Source organism: Durio zibethinus, chromosome 9 (genome assembly GCF_047325235.1).
Source record: "Durio zibethinus cultivar Kanyao isolate XHJ-2024 chromosome 9, ASM4732523v1, whole genome shotgun sequence".
In the NCBI taxonomy this organism is placed as follows: domain Eukaryota; kingdom Viridiplantae; phylum Streptophyta; class Magnoliopsida; order Malvales; family Malvaceae; genus Durio; species Durio zibethinus.
Genome location: NC_143170.1, coordinates 2,062,903 through 2,079,366, shown reverse-complemented (window position 1 = coordinate 2,079,366; position 16,464 = coordinate 2,062,903). Strand labels below are relative to the sequence as shown.

Genomic DNA, 16,464 nt, shown 5'->3' with positions numbered 1-16,464 from the left:
TATTTTCGGGGAGAGTTGAAAGTTGGACTTTTACCTTTGTTGGAGGGCTGATAACCGTTTAAGTTAAATCAAGCAAAACTCAGTAGATGCTAAATCTTCTTTTTATGTATATTTTTTTAATCATCAAAACAAATGAAAACAACCAAGAATAGAAAATTCCAAGCGTGGGCCCAATCCTAAGCCTTTAGCATTAAGCAAGACCGCTCGATCCCATGCTTCGATTGGACAATGATTGGGCCCTTAATTGCGAATTGATCTTTATGTTTGAATTAAAAGTGTAGAAGGCCTTTCTTTTCGGCCCATTAAATAGGGTTTTCAAGAAAAATGAGAAAAAAAAGAAGAAAAACAAAACCCCGAAGAAAACAATCCAAAATAAAAATTGTACAAACAAGAAAATCAGAAGAGGGAAAGCAGGCAAGAAGCGAAGATGGATTTTAGTGTTCTCAATGAAGCATTGGCCTCCAAATCCTTCGATAAGATCGCTGATATATGCGACAATCTCATACTTCAGGTACTTTCTCTTCTTCATTTTTCCCCCCTTTTGTGATTGTTTCATCTTATTTTAGTTAGGTCAAGTTTTTCTCATTTAGAATTCCCTAAACCCTATCAAAACCCTAATTCGACTGTTTAAATAAAAACTTTGATCTATATTAAAAAAAAAAAAAAACCAGGTAGCAGCGGAGGGCGTTCCTTTTCAAGACGAATGGCCTTTCACAATTCATCTTCTCGGCCACATCTACGTTGATGATATGTAAGCCCATGTATTCTTTATTTACTTGTTTAATTATAAAGTTATATTTGGGATTTATATCTATGTGATTCTAGTTTATTCAAACATGTTATTTTGGAGTTAATGTCGGTTTTCCAAAATACAGGCATAGATTTAATCTAGGATTTGATACTTGGATGGGGATGGTTTTGCAGTAATAGTGCAAGGTTTCTTTGGAAATCGATACCTCCGGCAATCAAGGAGAGCCAACCAGAGTTGGTTGCAGCCTGGAAAATCGGTCAGAAGCTGTGGACGAGGGACTATGCTGGTGTCTATGAAGCTATTCGCGGCTTTGATTGGATTCAAGAAACTGAAGTTCTTATTGCTGCTTTCTCAGGCAAGCTTTCTTTGTCATAGCTTTCACAGTAGTTTAAGTAATATGTAAAAGATGAAAGCAAAAATATATTTGGTTTAAGAGAGCTAATTGTAAAAAGTAATATTTAATTCAAATGTTATGGTTCAGTACAGAAGCAATGAAGTGTGCTTCCTATTTGAACTGCTTGTTTTGAGTTAGATGCATGAAATAGGATTGAAATCATGTAAAAATTATGTAACTCTTGATATCATAGAATGTCTAATTGTCTATTAAAGATTTAGGCAATTTAGCAGTTGAGGTCATTATTTGCTGTATGTTTTGTAGAGCTTAACACTAAGAGGATGTTTGAACTGCTGCTATCTGCTTATTCAACAATAAGCATCCATGATGCAGCTCAATTTCTTGGAATGAGTGAGGAAGATGTCACAAATTGTAAGTACACATCATTTATTATGTTTAGGCTGTGAAGTTTCTATTATTTTACTATTTATTGTTAGATGTTCTACATAAGCTTCTTTTAGTAGCTATGAGTCTATAGTATTAATATGAACATATGATATTAGGAAGGATAACTTGTGGCTTTAGTTTACTAGGAAGAATTCCATGTTGTGGCCGGAGAAACCTGGGCTTGAATCCTAGCAGCCGCACTAAATCCAAATTATTAAAAAAAAAAAAAAAGGAAAAAAAGATAGTTGAAAGGATATTAGATAATTATATCTTTTTTGCATAAGTTCAACTGCCTTAGTGCTGGCTGGGGATATGACTGGTTTATATTAATAATTAGTGAAAACAATGTCAAAATTATCTGCTGCCTATGGTTTGATTAGAAGTCAACATCTCTAGACGTTGAAACCTGTGCCTTACCCAACATCAGAATATTTGTGCTCCCTGTAAATGCAAAATGTGTAAAACTTGAGACTCTAAACAATGGTGGCAAATGAAAGCTACATTTTCAATCCCCTATTACTACTAATGTATTGTCTTTAATTCTTGTTTTTATAAAACAAGATCAATGGCCATAAAAAACTAAATGCCCTTTGAAAAACCATGAACCTTTGCTGTTTATAGGCTTACCCTACGCTAGGGTAACAGTAATCATATGGATTAACATGCAAGTCCAGTTATACTAAGAGTTTGATTACGCTTCACTTTCCATGCTCAAGATGATATGCTTTTCCTCTTTGTTGTGTTCTAGGTCAGAAATTAAAGTGTTATAGCTTATGTTCTTAGTGGATCATTGATTTAGTCTGACAAAAGAGGATCATTGACTCTGAATGATTTCTTCAATCCTCCCATGTACTCCTTTTGAGGGGTTGTTTTAGCTTCCTTTAGGTAAAGAGTAATATTTGCTCATAATAACTGTTTTGGGGTTTGTTTGTTACCTACTCATGGCTTGTTGAGCTAGCTTTAGGGGTTTGTTCTTGCATGGGCTGCGTTCTATTTAGTGGTTGAGGAGGTATGTTTGGTAACTGGCTCTTACTGTCAACCCTGTTTTCAGCTGAATGTTCCACGTTCTGTTTTCTTAAATAGAATTCTTTACTTAAATTTAGTATGTGCTACTATGCAGATTATTATTTGGGTTGTTGATACAACAGTATTGATAATATGTATTAATGTCAAGTTGTTTTTGGTTGCAACATGCAGATGTACTCCGGCAAGGCTGGACGGTCGATTCTGATTCTCAAATGCTTACTGTGACAAAGCAGGCTATTGTGAGAGAGCAGAAACTAGATCCTGGCAAATTGCAGTGCCTGACGGAATATGTCTTCCACCTTGAACATTAAATGATTTGTAACTTTTGAGCTTCTTTAAGCAAGTTAATGCTTCTAATATTTGTCAAAATTTTGGGAGCTTCTTCAAACTTCATTCACCTTTGCTTTTATGTTTGGAACAGTTTCAGTTGAATATCTAATCTATGTGTAATTTTAAAGCATGTATCATCCTTCCTATCAGCAGCAGATGAGAAGAGAGAAAATTATGGAGGAAATTTTTTTCCCCCCGAAACAAAGCAAAGAGCATTTCCTGTCCATCTGGGCTCAGCTCAAATGATAAAAGGTGAGTGTGGAAGTGGTGGAATGAGTTACATAAAAATAATAAATTGACGCACAAAGTGGGTTTCGAAATGATACTGAAAATATCTTTCAAGGTCAAACTTTATTGGTTGATACACAAACATCAAGCAAAAGTACATGTACCCAAATTATTTTTTTTTTAATTGATCACGAGGCAAAGCCTGACCGCGCTTCGCCGTCTTACAAACAAGTACTTAATGACAAAACAAAGCAACTATAATTGAGAAATTAATCAGCAAGTAGTCTGATTTTCCTTTTAAAAATTCTTTCTTTTTCATAAGTGCAATTCGGATGCCCTTTACTCAAGCTGAATATCTGATTCATAAGCAACTCCAACTTTCCAATCACTAGGAATGATATTTGGTGCCTGCACCCATGTCAAACCGGCGTCGCCACGCACTTGGAACCTCAAACTGACATCTCCCAATGGCGGATTAGCCATGTCGAAAACAGCCCCGTACGCTCTCCTCATTCCTATCCATTCTTTACAATCCTCCTGCACATTACCAGCAGAAATTAAACACTATTCTTTAACTCCTTTTGCTGTTTTGAAGTTACTGAATTCAGGTTCTAGCGATTTTATTATTACCTGCCAAATATCAACGGCTAGGATTTCATTTTTGCCAGCTGGGTACAAGATTACAATGGCCAAGTAACTTGGGTATCTGCTATGTTCATGAACCTTAAACTGGAGCTTTTTACCACCGTAGCGACAGGGGATTCTCTGGTATTGGACATCAACTACGCCATAGGCAAACAGCTGTGCTGCGGTGTCTGATCGTGCCATCCTTGAGTACGCACGGGGGCTGAGAATGAAATCGGTGTTGTCTCCTTCGCCATAGTCAGTCACCACTATGTTCACCCCATTATCAGTACAGAGTTGAGGGTTTGTGCACCTAACCTGAGGGTTGCTTAGTTAAACAATATCAGGTAGTGTCATCAATTATCGAACATAAAATAAGAAGCCACTTGTTTATTTATTAGTGCCAAAATAGTTAATGATAGTGACATTTTATTTACTTTGTAGCTGTTGGGCACATGTTCTAACAATAGAAATGCTTTTAGAAGTGAAGATATATACTCTAAAAGTTGAGTGGAAATTTAGCTTGATTTGAGGAAGTTTCCGCCGAACCCCTTTGGCCACTTGCTTACTTTTTTGGTAAAAAAGGCCACGTTCTGGGGGCTGAGATAGAGAAAGGGGTTGCAAGTGCTAAGATTTAAATTCTAGACTCACTGAATGCCACATCTAAAGGGTGGCTGTATGAACTAACTCTAAGCTCCGGGATCTTGCTTACTTTATCTGTTGCTTTTGAAGCTGAAATAATTTAAGGCTCTTGAAGTTTTACCTGATAGCAAGCACCACAGCCAGTTCCATTCTTGTAGAGCCTGGAAACCCCAGCCACATTGGCATCATTGACGGTCCTTCCATATTCTCCAAACCCACAGGCTCCACCTAGATTCTCATAATTGTTAGCTCATACATGACATGATGAACATTGCATAAGCATATGTAAATTTAAGGGTTTGAAATCAAGTCAATAATTTGAAGAGTATATCCACTTGTCAAACTTAGAAGATTGACACTTCAATTTATATGCAACTAGTAATACATAAACATACATGTATTATGAAATGTACATACTTGGAGTCCCCAAGCAGTCAGGACTGCCATAGTAAGTTGCTCTGGACCCTACGAAATAGTCCTGAGAGTAACACAGTGCAGGCAAAAGCACCATGACAGAAAAAAGGCAATAATGAAATGTTAGGGAGAACCCCATGTTTCTGCTACAAATAATGCAACCGAGAAAAAAAATCAAAAGAACTAATAGTAAAAGAGAGAAGAAGAAGCTGAATGAGCTATTGAGATGGGAAGCTAAGAACTTAGAATCCCATATTTATAGCAGAAGGCACGAAGCTGGTGTTAAGCAAATTACTACACCTTTTTTTCTTCCACTAATTGGGGGTAGCTAGGCGCAGTCCAAAAGGGTTTAAGGCGGCAGGATTAAGATGAATGATGTGTATTCATATGTGTAGACCTCGTTATTGACCCGCTTTGGACCCTTGTTTGAATTTGGATAAGTATTCTATTGACAAATGTGATCTGCCTAACTTTTGTCAACTTTCCCTTCCGCTTCTAGGCAGCTTCGTGTTTATATCTGCAGGTTCATTCTGAAAGTTCACGCGTGAATTATTACCCTACTTTTGGAACTAAATTATTTGTTTATGGTATTGGATTTCAAGTGTTAAAGAATAAGACTGCAGTTGCAATGCTTTGGAAATCCTTCTCCTTTCCTCATTAATTATTGAAAACATTTTGCCATTTCTGTGTAATAAAGGTTCTCATTTTCCCATGTTCTTCAAAGTTATTCATAACTTTGGGATAGAGATACAAACTTGAAACTTCCTCTTAGGCTGATTACATTGCAATAAGTTCATGTAACAATAACTCTCAAACGTTGATTGTTTTTAGTCAAAAACTAAAAGCCAATTGGAAAATCCCACCAACATCAAGTCTGTAATTTTATCAAATTGAAACCAAATGTAATTATCTTTAGGAAGCTGATAGGTTTTGTTGACTCAGACAAAAAAAACCATGAGCCAAGTACTGTAAAAACTAACAATTACAATAACCCACCAAAAGCCACTATCTGGTGGGTGGCAACGCACTACCACGAAGCTGAACTCATAGACTGTCACTCTTGGTTGAAAATTTTAAGTTAAAGACTTCAAAAATTAGGGGTGAGAGCACTCTTTAATTTTCTGTTTGGCATAACAAATTGATCTTGAAAAGGTTCAAGTATTGGCACGTTTGAATTGATGTAGGCATGTGTAGGAAAGAAGATCACAAAGTGTGAATTTTCTATAGGATAAGTGACCATAAATACAAGTTGTACTATATTTTTTGTGAAGTGGGTAGGTGGCTCTTCTTCCGGGACTTCCATTTGGCGATGGTACAGCACATTGGTTTGTAAATACCAGAGGAAAGAAAAGAGGGGAAGAAACGTAGCAAATAGCAGTAGCTGCAAAATCATGGTTTAATGACTCTAGTGATTGATTAACATCTGGTCATCAGTTCACCATTTAATATCTGATTTCTCTTCTTTGCTTTTTTTCTAGTTTCATTTACGTTTTTGCTTCAAATTACGTCAAGACCACTTTATATAGGTGTCTCCCCAAAAGTTCAGGGTCCAAGCTTGCCATGCTATCCTTCACAAAAGAGCAATTATTAACAAATTTTCTCGTAATTGATGAAACCGCCATTTGTCCACACCATACATGAAGATTGGGAAACCGCGAGAAACTGGTTAATCCGACTTTGGGTTCTTTGAGTAAAATACACTATTAATCATTCAACTATGGTTTTATTTCTAAAATATTACTTAACTATTAATTTTTCATTTAATTACTTAAATTTAAATAAATACTTTTTATCACTCGGCTAATTATCTTTAATGATGTGCTAACGAGAGACATCATCTATCAAGCACTATCACATAATTTTTCATGTTAGCTATTAATATATTACATGACATGTCAAATGAGGTGGTAATATCACATGACACATGATCACTTACGTAACACTGTCACGTTAGTACAAATGGTTGAATGAAAAGAAAATTTTACTCAAATGACTAAATTAAAAAAAAATAATAGTTAGATGATTATTTTAAAAACATCAATACAATTGGATGACTAATTTTGCATTTTACCTAAATATATTTTTTTTAAAAGAGATGATCAACATTAAAATTTAAATTTCAAATCTACTGAATATATATATATATATATATATATATATATATATAAGAAAGATGCATGAATCAAACTGAATTGAATTTTAGATTCGCGAGTTCTTAAATGTTAATATACATGGTAGTTTCTTTTCGTTAAATTATCTAACGAGGTTATCTCAGCAAAGACTTACAATGTAAATAAACTTTGAGTATAAGATAAAAAAAAGAACACGAAGCACACCTGGAGAAAGGGGGAGAAGAAACGACAAAAAAAGTAATTGCAGTTAATTGCTGTTTAAACAACTAAAATAGACTTTATTGAACCTAAGATACACAGACCAAATTGGGCTACAAATGACTGATACACCTACTCAGACAGCATATTCATGACTATGATTCCCATTCCCATGGCTTTGCTCCCCAAACAAAAGTACAGACTGTTCTCAGCTTCTCTAGTCATCCTTCAACTCAATCTATACTGTTGCAATAAACAGCATATTAGAGAAGCTTAAAAATATTCAAAAGTTAGAGATAAATTTTGAAAAACAATCTGATCTCTCTAAACATGTATTATCTACTTTGTTTCAATTAAACTGATAATTTCACATTTCAGAAAGATAGGCAACAAAGATTGAGAGAGAGAAAAGAGTTTCGAGAAAGTGCCGACACTTTTATTGGCTTAAATAATGAGATCACTCACCATTAATAAGTCTTTGCCAAATAATGGAATGGACACTGATGGAATTGGGACCAAGATACATTCATGATCTATATACGAAATACCATCTTCCACTTGGAATATCCTTATGACACTTGTGATGTTTGTGCAACGAAGCACACCACAACGCAAAATTTCCTCTTCATTCATTCTCAATACAACCCCAACAAACTTAACAGAAGAATAAAAAAGCAAATGCACGGTGTAAAGCATATGAACAAATGGTCAAACAGGCAACAATAGCTGATGCACTTTGTTGCAGATTTTAGGGTGGACATAAAGAACAATGATAGCAAATGTGGTGAGACCATAAAACAATCAAGCAAATACTTTTCTATTCCAGAACACACTTGTAGAGAAATGTACTAGTTACGGGCAGAACCTAGAACCATTGTGGGTGTGTAGAAGTGGAAAGGGAGGCACATGATAGAGATTGAACAGCTAATGTTCAATAAAGGCATAACACGTCTATAAAGTTATTCCTCTTTCGCCCTCCACAATTACCAATCAAAACCTTTATATATGAAGAAAATGGATAATAAATCATTTTGTTTCAGAGGTAGAGATTTCACACATAATTACGAACACCCAGCTACATCATATTGTTTGGTGACATATCTAAAAACACTAGAAGCCACAGGGGGAGTCAAAATGCATCCGACTATCAATTCTTTCTAAAAATAATCAATGCTTAAATAGACATCACATTAACCGGATCCTGTGGTAAGAAGTGTCCTCAATTTACTACAGTCTAAGTTCCATTAAAATAGTCTAATGCAAAAAACCTATAGGCCAAATAATTATGAGATATATAAAGGAATGCAGGATAAAATACAGCTATCTTTTAGACGTACTGCCTTCTAAAAAATAAGCATTTATTGTTACTGAAGAACTATTGTATGAAACGATATCTAGAAGGTATAACATGCAATGTAATCAATTGTACAATTCAAGAGAAAACAAACTGTTTTACCTGAGCAGTTTTAACAGCCACAAGCACAAGTTCTCCTATGTTCAGATAAGTTTTCCCTTTTTTAGGTCAGAAACAACACCACGGTCTTCAGGACTCCTTTCATTGTATAAAACCTGCAGAATATTATTGTAAAAACATACTATAGCAATACATGAAAATTGGTACAGAACAAATAACTCCTTCAAGTACAAGAACCTTATCTATGATGCCATATTCAACTGCTTCACTGGGGCTAAAATATTTTGGGCGCCTGATATCCGCTTCAATCTGCTCAGTTGATTGTCCAGTGTGTTTTGCATAGAGATTAACCTTGAGTACAATTCATATAAAAAAACATGCAGTTGTATTAGCCCAAATTTGGACAAAAATCCAACAACAAAGTTTGTTAAGTCAGCTTTAATGAGTAAATTTATAAACAAATATATACAGTCTACAGTTCAGTCATAGAAGTCCAAGCAAATATAAAGCTGTTTAAGCAGGAACATGGTGTTTTCAAATTTAAGTTTCGTGTATAATCAGAATCCTTAACTAAGTAGATCATTTTCTTACCAACTCTGTTTTCAATAATTTTATTTCCTTTCTTGCAATTTCAACATCCGTTGCTTGACCTTGAAATCTAGCCATTGGCTGCAGAGTGATAGAAGAAAAAAAAAATTAAACATTCAGGTTAAAGTGTCCAAACTCTAGTAACATATTAGAAGAAATTGATAGTTTAGATCATCGGAGATCCACTGTCCAACAACCAACCTGCCTTATCATTATTGAAGATGAAGGAAGAGCAGAACGATTTCCTGCTGCACCAGCAGCTAAAAGTAATGCAGCTTCTCCCCAAGCATTACCAACACAGAGAGTAAAAACAGGAGGCTCGATATAACTGCAGTGAAAGAAGATATTCAGAAATACAAAATAAAGCTAGGAAGCTGTTCTGGAGGGATAAGGACGTACAGGGGTTTGTAGAATGTTATACATTCAGAAATGTTTCCAAGCTTAAGGCAGGTGGTATATAAGTAGTGTCTAGGAAGAAGATAATCTGCAAGTAAATAGGCCTCATCATGACTAAAAGAACATACTGCCTATAGAAATGTGGAAGGTACAAGTGACCCAGCATCATCAACAACAGAATGATGCATTCACTATTTAAGAGTGGCTGATACTGCTGGATTTTGAAATCTAGGGGCTGAAACTACCACCGTGAATCCAGGAAGAGAACTCAGATCATTCCAACACTTAACAATCGCATATTTTGTGCAGCTCATAAAACAAGTCAATTGTGAAATAAAGCAAGAGTTAAAAAAGCGAAAAGAGAAATGACCTCATAGTATCATAGACTGCAAAAGCCTGATTCTCATAACCCAACTTCCGGCCACTCTGAAAGAGTGAAAAATCCTATTAATAGAGTTAAAAAGGGAGCAAACTAATGCAACATTTTGTTTCATCTTTTAGGTACCTTAATAATGCAAAAGAAAGGTAAAAGGCAATACATTTACTTACTAAGTTCATATTCAATACATTTTAATTCTTAGAGAAACAAAAATAAGACATGTTCAAATTACTTTATATATAAAGCTTACATTTCTTATCATTCATTTAGCATCCAATGCAAATTATGATGCCACAAATCATAGAAAAAGCTACATTTATGCCTCTAGAACATGATTTCCAACATTTGATAAGAAAATCGTACCTTGGTTACTCCAGTGGAGTTTATGTACATGAAAATAGGCTTCTCTGCATCTTCATACTGAAGGTAGAGAAACTCTGCCAATAGCAACTCTGTGACAGAAGGAACAAGAGACATTCCCAAGTAAACTATCCGATTCTTGTACAAATACGATGCTAAGTCCGGTGGAGGTTGCTCCCATACACTTCCCTCTGTAAAGGGAATAACCTATACACAAAATTCGAGGCAAACACTGAAATATGAATTCATTCAATTGCACCCTTGTCTAAATTAAACTTGACCTTAGAGGGCAATCAACTGTGATATCATACTCCAATTTAAATCAAGAGCTAAGGTTAGCATTAATATTAACATTCTTATACAATAAAATTGCCTACTTAGCAACTATTATCGCTATTAATAAACATTTGAAAACCCTAGACAAGTAAAGTAAAGAAATTTAGATTAAATTACAATGATTTAAAAGTGTACCATGGGGACAACACCTCGTTTGGGCTTGGACCGGGAGAGAGAAGCTGGGTTGAGAGAATCAGGTCGTAGCTTGAATCCCGAGAAATCTCCGGAAACGCTGCCGATGGCGGGAAAGGGAGAGAGGAAGTTGGTGGAGAGAGAAGTTCGGAGAGCAGCTGACGGAGGAGTTGTTAGGGTTCCGTTAGGGTTTACCGTTCTTGCAAAGGTTGATGGTGATAACATGTGCGCGTGGAGCACGAATCTCGATGCGGGTGCGGTTGCGGTTGCGGTTGCAGTTGCGACCTCCATTGATGGCTATGGTGCTTTGAGGAAGCAGCGTTTTGAGAGAGAGGGAGGGAGTGAGAAATAGTAACAAAGGAGATGAGAGAGAATTGTAACAAAAAAAATTAGAGGATAAGAGAGAAATGATATCCGAATCAAAATCCGATTGGGAATTTGGGAACTGTTCGGGTTAGCCCCGAGATGTTTCCATTTTTGTTCGTTTTTTCCACATAAAAAACGATGTCGTTTTCAAAGTCGTTTTGAAAGAAGTCTTTCAAGCATGTCAACCGCTAACATTTCTTCCCCTACGTTTCCTCTGTCACAGCATTTAATATATACTAATGAAAGTGAAACTAGGCATATTTAAAGTTGTATATGAAGAATTTGCATCAAAGTCTTCATTCTAACAGGGAAAAGTCTATTTCATCTTGATTTTCAGAATGGATGATCGCTTGATTGATGCCTCTCAAAAGGGTGATATAGATGTCATGTATGAATTAATCCGGGAAGTGCCGACGTTTTAAGGCGCATCGATGAGATTATGTTTGTAGATACGCCTCTGCATATTGCAGCTTCTGCTGGGCATACTTGTTTTGCCATGGAGATGATGAACTTAATGCCCTCATTTGCCCGGAAGCTGAACAAGTCTGGCCTTAGCCCCATGCACCTGGCTATGATAAACGGCAAGTTGCAGCTGGTACTCGTATTTCTAGAGGCTGATTGTGATCTGGTTCGTGTCAAAGGAAGAGGAGGCTCGACTCCTTTGCATTTTGCAATCAAGTACGAAAACATCGATCTCTTGGCTAATTTTTTAGTGGTTTGCCCAAAGTCTATTGAAGATGTGAATGTCAATGGTAAAACTGCTTTGCGTATTGCTCTTAAAAACAATAAGTTGGAAGCCTTTGAAGTTTTGGTGGGATGGTTTCAAAGAGTTTGTCATGAAGATGCCTTGAAATGGATAGTGAAGATCCCAAACAGGAAGGATTTGCAAGGCAAAACGGTACTGGACATTGCAGCATCCAATAATCAACTTGAGGTAAATTCTCCTATGCTAGTAAAAGTTATATTACTTTGTTTATTAATATTTAAACTTGTTAAATGGGTTGGTCCAATTTGGATTCACATGAATTTTTCTGATTTCATATCTATACCCACCTTTTAAAGATGGTTTAATTGACTTTCACATTTTTTACTTGACTTTCCCCTTTTGGGAATTAAAACAATACAAAAAAACCTTGAATTTAATCTTAAGAGATGGCATTAATAGGTTTGTGATTCAATTATTAGTACCCACAATCTCTTCCTCAATCTTCAGACTACGGCTTCAGTTACGGAAATTTATGATTTATTTTATTGCCCTTGTGAAGAATTGAAAGATTTGATATTTCCAACGTAAAAATTATTCTCTGTATGATGAATTGGCGCTATTATCCTCATGGTGCAGTTCATCAAGTTGATAGCTAAAATAAATGCCAAGAATTCTAAGGGGAATCGTCTGACAACTTCAAGCAGATTGCAAAATCAAGTCAAATTATTTTCGAAGTTAGTTAAGAAAATGCAATGGGGCAATTTAAAGGCTTCATCACCTGATCAATCTCGCATAACTCTCACAAACTACTTAAGATCAAAGACATCATTTGATGAAAGATTTGCTGGTTTTGTAACTCGTCACAAGATGAAGATCTCAGATGATGCTCGTGATGCATTGCTAGTGGTTGTTGGGCTGCTTCCAGCATCGACCTTTCCGGCCATATTCAGTCCCCCTTGTAGTGTTCAGCAGGGTGACAACAACAACAATAACACAACTACTGTAACAGGGGAACCATCACCGCTTGCAGGGACGGTTGTCATGGATTCAAGCACGTTCCTTTATTTTTCAATTTATAACAGTGGAATCGTTCATGCTGCAATCTGTTTAACTGGTCTTCTCCTCCCAGACGGCTTCTTTGGGGCAACTTTGGTGCCCCTGCTGTTTTTCTTGTTATCCTGCCACAATATGTCAGTACAAATCATCTCACCAGATGAAGTGATAGTCCGAAAGGTTCATTGCTTATTTTTTATCACCATGCATTTGGCTGTAGTTTTTATCCTGACGATTCAGCGGGAAGGAAAGCAAAAACTGCGGCGACTTTGCTACACTGCAGACTAGTACTGCTGCTACGAGGAAGTGAAGCCATTGGAGATGATGATTCAAGTTCAGAACCAATTACATCAGTTTGATGCGAATGCTGTAAGACAAGAAAACGTAATTAGGAAAATTTGAGAGATTTTATATTTAACTTTTTAAAAGTTAATCAACAAAATGCCCTTGCAAATTTTTGAATTTTTTACATATGAGTTATTTTGGTTTCAAGTTTTTTTTTTTCTTTCTTTCTTTCCCACCTCTTTGATTTTTGCCTTTGCATAAATTATCATTACAAAATTAATGTTGTGGAAATTTTGTTTTTTTCCTCTATAATTAATATCCACATGGACAGTTCCTGCTACTGCAGCCAGATGCCAAGGGGTTTCTGCAAATGATTAACCATACCTGAAGGCAATTGCAACAAGGAATAAAGTTAAATTTTTTTTTTTTGTGTGTGTGTGAAGAACAAGGTTGTCTTGGAACTTTTACATTAACCAAGCACAAAGGAAGGTAGCTAGTTCTGCCAAAAGCAAAATTGGAAAAGAAAAGTGTGTCCAAGAGACTTGGATTATTAAGATGCAAGGGCATAATTATAAGCCTACTAGAGGTTGCAATTATGTCAATACTGAAACTGTGTCTATTAAAAGAACAAGTATCAATACAATGGATGATGTCCTCCAGACCTCTCAAGCAGGAGCCATTAACACCTTGTATGAGTTAATCAGCAAAGATGCAGCTGTCTTAAAGCGCATTGACGAAATCATGTTTGAAGATACAACGTTGCACATTGCAGCTTCAGCTGGGCAAACCTGTTTCGCAATTGAGGTGATGAATTTGATGCCGTCATTTGCGTGGAAACTAAACAAAGATGGGCTTAGCCCTCTGCATCTTGCTTTGTTGAAGGGGCATTCTGTGTTCTTGCTCTTACTCTTACGTGCTGATCGCGAACTTGTTCGTGTCAAAGGAAGAGGAGGCATGACCCCTTTGCATTATGCAGCTCAAAATGGAAACATCGATCTCTTGGCTGTTTTTCTCGCAGCTTGTCCAAAGTCTATTGAAGATATGACTGTTGAAAGCGAGTCTGTATTGCATATTGCTGTTAAAAACATGTTAGAGGCTCTTGAAGTTTTGGTGGGATGGTTTAACAGAGTCCGCCATGAGAATGTCTTTAATTGGAAGAGAAACATTCTGAATTGGAGGGATAAGCAAGGAAACACTGTGTTGGACACGGCAGTATCCAATCTGCAAATTGAGGCAAGTTTTTATGCTTTTATAAACATTTGCAATTTAACGTATTGTAAAACCCTCAAACGTCAATTAATAAAGAGAAGACATACAACTGTCTTAAAAGCCATGGATGAATAATTAAGTTAATTTAGCTCCCTGATCAAATTATGGTAAGAGTGGGTTTGCTTTTATCGTTTGTAACAACTTCTACTAAGATGAGTTGATGGTTTTGGCCATGATCTATGCGGGCAATCCAGTTGTTAGCTGAAATAAATGCCAAGAATTCGGAAGGGCTAATAGCTTTAGATATCCTACAACGCGAAACCAAAATGAGCAGAAGAGTAGTGCGACAACTGCTACGCAACACTAGAGTTTCAAAAGCTTCATCGCCTGAAAGTAGTAAAACAACTCTTGCAAACTACTAAAGGTCAAAGACAATATTTGATGAAAAAGTAGCTGTATGCATCACACGTCAGATAATGAAAATTACAAAGGATCTGCGCAATGCGTTGCTGGTTATTGCTGGGGTTGTCGTAGCAGCCACCTTTAAGGCTATATTTAGTCCCCCCGGAAGTGTTCGACAGGAAAATGGCAATCGAACTACTGTGATCAATGGAACTTACACTATTACAAACACCACTACAGGTGGAGGATCACCGTCAAATGATGCAGGGAAGAGTGTCATGGATGCGGATAAATTCGTCGCCTTCTCAACTTGCTACATCATACTCTTTTGTACTGTAATCGGTATTATCAGTCTACTCCTCGCAGACGGATTGCTCGGGGGGAATGTGTTCTTGTTATTCTTCTTTTTATTGGTGGTAGCCTACTTTATATGGTTCTTTGCAGTGTCGATAGATGTCACATCACCAAATAAGGTTATTGCAAAGGTTGATATGCTATTGTTGTTCTTGTTCATCATGTTTCTGTATGTCGTTCTCATCCTTTATTCGAGAGGAAAGAAAAAGATTGAGCAACTTTGCTACAACGCAAACAAGTGCCCTAAAGAAGCTTCGGCAGATGAAGTTCAGAAGAACGATGCTAGTATATTACAAGTAATGAGCGAAGTGCTCAAGATATTACATTAGCATGATATTGGATACTTTAAAGAGAATCTGGCTTGAGGGGCATTCAAAATTATTGTTTTCTTCTGATTCTTCCAGCCTACAATGCATTACTACAACGTGGGAATTAGTATTAAGTTTGAACATCATCAGATCATCAGATATCATGTCATTTAATTATAAATAACAGTCTCGTTTTCCGGTTCTTTTGCCTGTTGAAATGTCAATTCATATGGTAAATTTGTGCTTGAGTAATTCGATTGTTTGCTGATTAGGAATTTATGGCAGGAATTCATATAATTATATCTTGCCAATGGTTGGCGTTGCCAATATTATTTGTGATGGTGAAAATTAGCATCCAATTTTCGTACATATTATTATCCAACACTTTGTAGTAGATTATCGTTACTTTTCGTAGATAGGATAAAATTAATTGAAAGATAAAATATTAATAATCTTATCACATATTTGTTATGTACTTAAATAAAAAAAATTAAATTATTGAAAAGATTAGATATCTTACGCTAATAGTATAACTCTATCTTTTGAAAAAATAAAAGATTATTTTTAATTTATAGGATAAAATTTATATGTCTTATTATACCTTTAAAATTTATATTAATAATTTAAATTGTATAAACTTTAAGGAAGAATAATTTTGACTAATTAATAAATTATTTTATCTTAATTTTTATACACATTAAAAATAAGATAAGATGATATTATTTTATCTAATCCTGTTCATACTATTATCTTTCCTTATCCTATTATAATTTTATGTATTAAATATGATCATATGTGTCTCACGTATGAGTAATATTGTATTTTTATAATGTGAGCATCATATATGATAGGAAGATTTTAAACATATTCTTTTCTTTTTGTACCTTTTTTAAAATTATTTTTAAATAAAATTATTTAATTATTTAATTTTTTTCTCACCCATTTCACTTTTAAGTTTTTGAATTTGTAAATCCAAAAATTTTTAAAAGTTTTCGGATTTGTAAATTTGAAAGTTCTTATAAGCTTTCGGATTTATATGTCCAAAAATTT

The 16,464-nt window shown here is 35.6% G+C and overlaps 3 protein-coding genes and 1 pseudogene across 5 annotated transcripts; 2 read left to right on the top strand and 2 right to left on the bottom strand.

Moving 5' to 3' along the window:
* The first annotated feature begins 230 nt into the window (after positions 1-230).
* On the top strand, positions 231-3,018 carry LOC111305160 (COP9 signalosome complex subunit 8-like). The gene is made up of 5 exons (XM_022902408.2): positions 231-511; positions 672-751; positions 925-1,106; positions 1,410-1,517; positions 2,730-3,018. Exons 1-5 carry the CDS (start codon positions 428-430, stop codon positions 2,867-2,869), a joined length of 594 nt encoding a protein of 197 aa, XP_022758143.1. The 5' UTR covers positions 231-427; the 3' UTR covers positions 2,870-3,018.
* Positions 3,019-3,196: 178 nt separating this feature from the next.
* Positions 3,197-5,235, bottom strand: EXLB1 (expansin-like B1). The gene is made up of 4 exons (XM_022902397.2): positions 4,800-5,235; positions 4,504-4,610; positions 3,747-4,058; positions 3,197-3,653 (listed from the first exon to the last, which is right to left on the bottom strand). The coding sequence occupies exons 1-4, from the start codon at positions 4,933-4,935 to the stop codon at positions 3,456-3,458; spliced, it is 753 nt and encodes a 250-aa protein (XP_022758132.1). The 5' UTR covers positions 4,936-5,235; the 3' UTR covers positions 3,197-3,455.
* Positions 5,236-6,974: 1,739 nt separating this feature from the next.
* LOC111305141 (ATP-dependent Clp protease proteolytic subunit-related protein 4, chloroplastic) lies at positions 6,975-11,112 on the bottom strand. 2 transcript variants are annotated; one of them, XM_022902377.2, is made up of 8 exons: positions 10,735-11,112; positions 10,267-10,470; positions 9,895-9,950; positions 9,330-9,456; positions 9,132-9,209; positions 8,778-8,891; positions 8,583-8,695; positions 6,975-7,369 (listed from the first exon to the last, which is right to left on the bottom strand). In XM_022902377.2, exons 1-7 carry the CDS (start codon positions 11,020-11,022, stop codon positions 8,624-8,626), a joined length of 939 nt encoding a protein of 312 aa, XP_022758112.1. In that variant the 5' UTR covers positions 11,023-11,112; the 3' UTR covers positions 6,975-7,369; positions 8,583-8,623. The 2 variants fall into 2 exon arrangements, with proteins under 2 accessions (XP_022758112.1, XP_022758121.1); XM_022902386.2 differs by having other exon boundaries at positions 6,975-7,364.
* Positions 11,113-11,348: 236 nt separating this feature from the next.
* On the top strand, positions 11,349-15,573 carry LOC111305132 (uncharacterized; annotated as a pseudogene). The gene is made up of 6 exons (XR_016344865.1): positions 11,349-12,031; positions 12,440-13,143; positions 13,211-13,225; positions 13,585-14,461; positions 14,605-14,688; positions 14,782-15,573. The product of XR_016344865.1 is annotated as an uncharacterized LOC111305132 (transcript).
* The last annotated feature ends 891 nt before the right edge of the window (positions 15,574-16,464 follow it).

Excerpts from the sequence above, each read along its gene's own strand:
- LOC111305141 (XM_022902377.2), bottom strand. The coding sequence starts at position 11,022 with ATGGAGGTCGCAACTGCAACCGCAACCGCAACCGCACCCGCATCGAGA. Across the intron at positions 9,210-9,329 it reads CTTCAATAATGATAAGGCAG|CCAATGGCTAGATTTCAAGG; the intron begins GTTGGTTGTTGG and ends ATCACTCTGCAG. Across the intron at positions 8,696-8,777 it reads AATATGGCATCATAGATAAG|GTTTTATACAATGAAAGGAG; the intron begins GTTCTTGTACTT and ends AATATTCTGCAG.
- LOC111305160 (XM_022902408.2), top strand. The coding sequence starts at position 428 with ATGGATTTTAGTGTTCTCAATGAAGCATTGGCCTCCAAATCCTTCGAT. Across the intron at positions 752-924 it reads CACATCTACGTTGATGATAT|TAATAGTGCAAGGTTTCTTT; the intron begins GTAAGCCCATGT and ends ATGGTTTTGCAG. Across the intron at positions 1,107-1,409 it reads TCTTATTGCTGCTTTCTCAG|AGCTTAACACTAAGAGGATG; the intron begins GCAAGCTTTCTT and ends TATGTTTTGTAG.
- EXLB1 (XM_022902397.2), bottom strand. The coding sequence starts at position 4,935 with ATGGGGTTCTCCCTAACATTTCATTATTGCCTTTTTTCTGTCATGGTG. Across the intron at positions 4,611-4,799 it reads TGACTGCTTGGGGACTCCAA|GTGGAGCCTGTGGGTTTGGA; the intron begins GTATGTACATTT and ends ATGAGAATCTAG. Across the intron at positions 4,059-4,503 it reads GCTGTGGTGCTTGCTATCAG|GTTAGGTGCACAAACCCTCA; the intron begins GTAAAACTTCAA and ends AGCAACCCTCAG.